At 55.6% G+C, this 7815-nt stretch overlaps 1 protein-coding gene across 1 annotated transcript in view; it reads right to left on the reverse strand.

Annotated features, from left to right (window-relative positions):
- LOC107306990 (uncharacterized threonine-rich GPI-anchored glycoprotein PJ4664.02-like) overlaps window positions 1-7815 on the reverse strand; it is a 42789-nt gene that overhangs the window by 15070 nt on the left and 19904 nt on the right. The window contains 7 exon segments of the mRNA XM_032441642.1: window positions 91-156; window positions 988-1136; window positions 2005-2070; window positions 3158-3216; window positions 3992-4119; window positions 4688-4795; window positions 6030-7809. Of these exon segments, the coding sequence (XP_032297533.1) occupies window positions 91-156; window positions 988-1136; window positions 2005-2070; window positions 3158-3216; window positions 3992-4119; window positions 4688-4795; window positions 6030-7809 (2356 nt within the window).

Here is a 7815-nt window from a genome sequence, read left to right on the forward strand (position 1 = left end):
TATGGGGGGTTACGGGGTGGATATGGGGGGTTATGGGGGCTTATGGGGTGGTTATGGGGTTATGGGGGTTATGGGGTTTTGGGGTCTCACCATTCGGGTCCGTCGGGGTCATTTGTGACACTACAGGGTCCGGCGACACCGTGAGACACAGGACGGCTGTGGGGGGACAGTGGGGAAACAATGGGGTCAGGGAGGGCTGTATGGGGCCATATAGGGTCTGTATGGGGCCATATGGGGTGGGTATGGGGCCATGGGGGGCCCTTATGGGTCTGTATAGGCCCTCATGGGTCGCTATGGGTCACTATGGGTCACTATGGGGCAGCGTACAGGTGTTGTGCTGGCACTGTCCCTTATGGCTCTCTATAGGATGTCTATAGGATCGCTATAGGGTTGCTATAGGGTTGCTATAGGGTCGCTATAGGGTCACTATGGGTCACTATGGGTCGCTATGGGTCACTATGGGGCAGCGTACAGGTGTTGTGCTGGCACTGTCCCTTATGGCTCTATATAGGCTCTCTATAGGGTCGCTATGGGGCAGCTATGGGTCGCTATGGGTCGCTATGGGTCACTATGGGGCAGCGTACAGGTGTTGTGCTGGCACTGTCCCTTATGGCTCTCTATAGGGTCGCTATAGGGCAGCTATGGGTCACTATGGGTCGCTATGGGTCACTATGGGGCAGCTATGGGTCACTATGGGGCAGCGTACAGGTGTTGTGCTGGTACTGTCCCTTATGGCTCTCTATAGGGTCTCTATAGGGTCTCTATAGGGTCGCTATAGGGTCGCTATGGGGCAGCTATGGGTCGCTATGGGTCACTATGGGGCAGCGTACAGGTGTTGTGCTGGCACTGTCCCTTATGGCTCTCTATAGGGTCGCTATAGGGTTGCTATAGGGTTGCTATAGGGTCGCTATAGGGTCGCTATGGGGCAGCTATGGGTCGCTATGGGGCAGCTATGGGGCAGCTATGGGTCACTATGGGGCAGCGTACAGGTGTTGTGCTGGCACTGCCCCTGCTCGCTCTCGGCCTGGCGCAGGTTGCCCACCAGGGCGGCGCTGATCTCGTTCAGCTCCTCAGTCACGTTGGGGCCGGAGCTGCTGGTCGTCACAACCACCTCGTGGGCAACCACCACCCCCAGCCTATAAACAATAGGGGACAATGGGGTGAGTTAGTGGGGGCACAGAACAAACCTGACCCCAAACCCAAATCCTAAAGGCCAAATGTGAGCCCAAACCCCAAACCCTAAACCCTAAAGCCAACCCCAAACCCCAAATCCTAAAGCCCAAATCCTAAAGATCAAATATGAGCCCAAACCCCAAATCCTAAAGCCCAAATCCTAAACCTTAAAGCCAACCCCAAATCCCAAATCCTAAAGATCAAATATGAGCCCAAACCCCAAATCCTAAAGCCCGAATCCTAAACCTTAAAGCCAACCCTAAACCCAAATCCTAAAGCCCAAACCCTAAAGCCCAAATCCTAAAGCCCAAATCTGACCCCAAACCCTAAAGCTTAAAGCCAACCCCAAATCCTAAAGCCCAAATATGAGCCCAAACCCCAAATCCTAAAGCCCAAACCCTAAACCTTAAAGCCAACCCTAAATCCCAAATCCTAAAGCCCAAATCTGACCCCAAATCCTAAACCTTAAAGCCAACCCCAAATCCTAAAGCCCAAATCCTAAACCTTAAAGCCAACCCCAAATCCCAAACCCTAAAGCCCAAATCTGACCCCAAACCCTAAACCCTAAAGCCCAAATCTGACCCCAAACCCAATATCCTAAATCCTAAAGCCAACTCCAAACCCCAAATCCTAAAGCCCAAATCCTAAACCCTAAAGCCAACCCCAACCTCCAACCCCATAACCACGTTTCCTTCCCCCATTTTTGGGGTCATCTTTCAGTCCCTGACCCCAAAATCAGGTTTATTTCACCCATTTTGGGGTCACTTCCAGCCCCCGACCCCAAAACCCCAAAAAGGTCCATTTTCTCCCCAAGTTTTGGGGTCACTTTACCCGAAATTGGTGTCTCTCCGGATGCGGGATCGACTTATGGGGCCGCTCAGCTGCGTGGTGACGGGGCTGCAAAGAGATCAGATCCTAAATACGACCCCAAACCCAAATCCGACCCCAAACCCAAATCCAACCCCAAAGCTGACCCCAAACCCAAATCCAACCCCAAACCCAAATCTGACCCCAAATCTGACCCTAAATCTGACCCCAAATCCAACCCCAAATCCGACCCCAAACCCAAATCCAACCCCAAATCCGACCCCAAAGCTGACCCCAAATCCAGCCTCAAACTCAAATCAGACCCCAAATCTGACCCCAAATCCAACCCCAAATCTGACCCCAAACCCAAATCTGACCCCAAATCCGACCCCAAATCCAACCCCAAATCTGACCCCAAACCCAAATCCGACCCCAAATCCAACCCCAAATCTGACCCCAACCCCAAATCTGACCCCAGATCTGACCCCAAACCCAAATCCAACCCCAAACCCAAATCTGACCCTAAATCCAACCCCAAATCCAACCCCAAATCTGACCCCAAACCCAAATCCAACCCCAAATCCAAATCTGACCCCAAATCTGACCCCAAAAGGCCCCCGGCCCACAAGCCAACCCCAAAAGCCCCCCTGACCCCAAATCCCCCCCCCAATCCCAAATGTTACCCCAAAAGCCCCCCAACCCCAAAGCTGACCCCAAATCTGACCCCAAAAGCCCCCCAACCCCAAAGCTGACCCCAATTCTCACCCTAAAAGCCCCCCAACCCCAAAGCTGACCCCAATTCTCACCCTAAAAGCCCCCCAACCCCAAAGCTGACCCCAATTCTCACCCTAAAAGGCCCCCAACCCCAAAGCTGACCCCAAATCTCACCCTAAAAGCCCCCTACCCCATAATCCATACCCAGCCCCAAATCTGACCCCAAAAGCCCCCAGACCCCAAAGCTGACCCCAATTCTGACCCTAAAAGGCCCCCAACCCCAAAGCTGACCCCAAAGGCCCCCCTGACCCCAAAAGCCCCCCGACCCCAAAGCTGACCTTAAACTGACCCTAAAATCCCCCCAAATCCGACCCCAAAATCCCCCCGACCCCAAAGCTGACCTTAAACTGACCCTAAAATCCCCCCAAATCCGACCCCAAAAGCCCCCGGCCCCACAGCAGACCTGAGTTTGATGATGTTGACCCCGTGGTAGCTGGGAACGTCCCCGTAGATCTTCCTGATCTGCAAAATGGCCGCCAGGGAGAAATGAAACCGAAACCGGAAGTGGATCCCTCCAAACAGGAAGTGACGCACCTCCCGAAACAGGAAGTGGGACCCCAAAGACAGGAAGTGGTGCCTCCCCAAACAGGAAGTGAGACCCCAAAGACAGGAAGTGGGACCCCAAAGACAGGAAGTGAGACCCCAAAGACAGGAAGTGGGACCCTAAAGACAGGAAGTGAGACCCCAAAGACAGGAAGTGGGACCCCAAAGACAGGAAGTGAGACCCCAAACACAGGAAGTGGGACCCCAAAGACAGGAAGTGAGACCCCAAACACAGGAAGTGGGACCCTAAAGACAGGAAGTGAGGCCTCAAAAACAGGAAGTGAGACCCCAAAGACAGGAAGTGAGACCCCAAAGACAGGAAGTGGGACCTCAAAGACAGGAAGTGGGGCCCCCCCAAACGGGAAGTGAGACCCCAAAGACAGGAAGTGGGACCCTAAAGACAGGAAGTGGGACCCCAAAGACAGGAAGTGGGACCCTAAAGACAGGAAGTGGGACCCTAAAGACAGGAAGTGGGGCCCCCCCAAACAGGAAGTGAGACCCCAAAGACAGGAAGTGAGACCCCAAAAACAGGAAGTGGGACCCCAAACACAGGAAGTGGGACCCTAAAGACAGGAAGTGGGACCCCAAAGACAGGAAGTGGGACCCCAAAAACAGGAAGTGAGGCCCCAAGGACAGGAAGTGGGACCCTAAAGACAGGAAGTGAGACCCCAAAAACAGGAAGTGACCCCCTGACCTCCTTCCGGAAGTGCTCCCCGAACTGCCGGTAGACGTCGGACTGTGTGTCCTCCATTTCCTGGCTGTAGTTGAAGTTGGTGACGGTCACAACCAGCTCCGCAGCCGCCACCGTGGAACCCGACGACGCTGAGGGGGAAAAGGGGCTGAAATGAGATGGGAATGGGAAGGGAGGGGAGGAGGAGGGAGAGGGAGAGGGAGAGGAAGAGGAAGAGGAAGAGGAAGAGGAAGAGGAAGAGGAAGAGGAAGCAGGAAGAGGAAGTGGAAAGAAGAGAAGAGGAAAGGAAGAGGAGGAAGAGGAAGGAGGAAAAGGAAGAAGAAAAAAGAGGAGGAAGAGTGAAGAAGAAGAGAAAGAGGAGGAGGAAGAGGAAGAAGGGGAGGAAAAGAAGGAGGAAGAAGAGGAAGAGGAGGAAGAAGAAGAGGAGGAATAGAAGAGGAAAGGAGAAGGGAAGAAGAGAAGAGGAGGAAGAGAGGATAAAAGAGGATGAAGAGGAGAAAAAAGAAGGAAAGAGGAGGAGAAGGAAGAGAGGAAGGAAGAGGAAAAGAGGAGCTGGAAGAGGAGGGAGAGGAAGGGGAGAGGGAGAGGAAGAGGGAGAGGAGGAGGAAGAGGAAGAGGAAGTAGGAAGAGGAAGAGGAAGAGGAGAGGAAGAAGAAGAGGAAGGAAAGAAAGAGGAGGAGGAAGAGGAAGGGCACTTACGGACAGTGGTGTCGATGGTGTCGGTGGGGAACTCGCACTGGGGTCCAAAGAAGTCGGGGAGGCAGATGCATTTAATGCCGTCGTGGGTGCCACCGTTGTAACACACACCTGGGGGGACAAGGGGGGGGTCAGTAGGGGACACGTGGGGACATCATGGAGGGGACAAGGGGGGACATGGGGGGGACATTCATGGAGGGACAAGGGGACATGGGGGGACATCATGGAGGGGGACAAGGGGGGACACTGTGGGGACATAGTGAGGGACAAGGGGGGACACGGGGGGACATCATGGAGGGGACAAGGGGGGACATGGGGGGACATCATGGAGGGGGACGGGGGGGGACACCATGGACTGGGGACAGGGGGGACATGGGGGGACATCATGAGGTATAGAGGTGACGCCTGGGGACATCATGGAGGGGACATGGGGGGACACCATGGAGGGAAAATGGAGGGGACACTTGGGACGTCATGGAGGGGACCAGAGGTGACACAGGGGGACCTCATGAATGGGGAGGAGGTGACAATGGGATGGAGGTGACAATGGGGTGGGGGTAACAATGGGGTGGAAATGAGAATGGGGGTAGAGTGACAATGGGGAGAGAGGTGACAGTAAGGTAGGGGTAACAATGGGGTGGGAGGTGACAATGGCGGCGTGGGAGGTGACAGAGGGGTGGGTGTGAGAATGGGGGTAGAGGTGATAAATGGGGTGGGAGGTGACAAAGCGTCGCACAGTGGGCGGAAAGGTGACAGAAGCAGGCGGAGGTGGCCATAAGGGTGGAGGCGGCCAATAGGGTGGAGGCGGCTATAGGGGTGGAGGTGACAGAGACGTGGTGGTGGCAGTGGGGTGGAGGTGACAATAAAACAAAGTGACAACGTGATGGACGTGAGGATGGGGGGGGGTGGGAAATTAGGGGGGGAAGGGGTGGAATGGATTTGGAGAGACAGGATAGAAAGGGGGTGACAATGGTGGTTGGGGGTAGACAATTGGGGTGGGGTGACATTGGGTGGGGGAGTATGTTGGGGGATAGGGGCTACCATGGGGTGGGGGTTGACACATGGAATGGGGGTGACAATTGGAGGTGGGAGGTAGAACATTGGGTATGGGGGTGGACAAATGGAGCGTAGGGCAGGTGACACTGGGGTGGGGGTGACATTGGGGTGGGGGTGACACCGGGATTGAGGTGACATTGGGATGGAGGTGACACTGGGGTGGGGGTGATATTAGGGTGGGGGTGACACCGGGATTGAGGTGACATTGGGATGAAGGTGACACTGGGGTGGGGGTGATATTAGGGTGGGGGTGACATTGGGATGGGGGTGACATTGTGATGGCTGTTACCTGAAGGGGTGGTGACGACGTGGGTGGTGGTCGCCGTGGTGGTCCTTGGAGGAGCGGAGGTTGAGCGTGGGGGGGTGACAGCAGAGGAGGTGGCGTTGGGGGAGGTGGTGTTGGGGGAGGGGGCACGAGTGGAGGTGACAGACGTGGAGGTGACAGATGTGGAGGTGACAGATGTGGAGGTGGAAGCTGTAGAGGTGGCTTTAGTGGAGGTGACACCAGTGGAGGTGACAGCTGTAGAGGTGACAGTGGAGGTGGTGGCCCCGGTGGAGGTGACATCTGTAGGGGTGACAGCAGTGGAGGTGACATCTGTAGAGGTGACATCCATAGAGGTGACATCTGTTGGGATGGCTCCAGAGGAGGTGACAGCAGAGGAGGTGACTTCAGTTGAGGAGGTGACACCTGTTGGGGTGGCTGTTGTGGGGGTGACATCAGGAGAGGTGATGGCAGAGGAGGTGACAGCAGTTGGGGTGGCAGTAGAGGAGGTGACATCCATAGGGGTGACATCTGTAGGGCTGGCAGCACTGGAGGTGACATCTGTGGCAGTGATGGCAGTCGAGGTGACATGGGTGGAGGTGACACCTGAAGAGGTGACATGGGTGGAGGTGATGGCAGTGGAGGTGGCAGCAGATGAGGTGACATCCATAGAGGTGACGGCTGTTGGGGTGACAACAGTTGAGGTGGCATCTGTAGGAGTGATGGCAGAGGAGGTGACAGCAGAGGTAGAGACATCCGTGGTGGTGACAGCAGTGGAGGTGACACCTGAAGAGGTGACATGGGTGGAGGTGATGGCAGTGGAGGTGGCAGCAGATGAGGTGACATCCATAGAGGTGATGTCTGTCGGGGTGACAACAGTTGAGGTGACATCTGTGGGGGTGATGGCAGAGGAGGTGACAGCAGAGGTAGAGACATCTGTGGCAGTGATGGCAGTCGAGGTGACATGGGTGGAGGTGACACCTGAAGAGGTGACATGGGTGGAGGTGATGGCAGTGGAGGTGACAACAGATGAGGTGACATCCATAGAAGTGACATCTGTCGGGGTGACAACAGTTGAGGTGGCATCTGTGGGGGTGATGGGACTTGAGGTGACAGCAGAGGAGGTGACATCAGTGGAGGTGATGCCAGTGGAGGTGACAGCAGTGGAGGTGACATCGGAGGTGGTGACTTCAGTTGGGGTGGCAGTTGTAGGGGTGACATCAGGAGAGGTGACAGCAGTGGAGGTGACATCGGTGGCAGTGATGGCAGTTGAGGTGGCATCAGAAGAGGTGACAGCAGTGGGGGTGGCTGTGGAGGTGACATCTGTAGGGGTGACAGCGGTGGAGGTGACATCTGGAGAGGTGATGGCAGTAGAAGTGACAGCGGTGGGGGTGACATCGATGGTGGTGACAGCAGAGGGGGTGGCAGTTGTGGGGGTGACAGCAGAGGTGGTTTCACCAGTGGTGGTGACATCTGTAGAGGTGACGGTGGTGGATGGGACGGGCAGGGAGGTGGCTATGGAGGTGACATCCATAGAGGTGACAGCAGTGGAGGTGACAGCAGATGAGGTGACATCTGAGGAGGTGACATCTGCGGCAGTGACAGCAGAGGAGGTGACAGCTGTGGAGGTGGCAGCCATTGAGGTAGTGTCTGTAGAGGTGACAGCAGTTGGGGTGGCTGCAGTGGTGGTGACAACAGATGAGGTGACATCTGTAGGAGTGATGGCAGTGGTGGTGACAACAGATGAGGTGACATCCACAGAGGTGACGTCTGTTGGGGTGACAGGAGTGGAGGTGACAGCAGTGGGAGTGAT

The sequence above is a fragment of the Coturnix japonica genome, unplaced genomic scaffold (assembly GCF_001577835.2).
Source record: "Coturnix japonica isolate 7356 unplaced genomic scaffold, Coturnix japonica 2.1 chrUnrandom451, whole genome shotgun sequence".
Taxonomy (NCBI): Eukaryota; Metazoa; Chordata; class Aves; order Galliformes; family Phasianidae; genus Coturnix; species Coturnix japonica.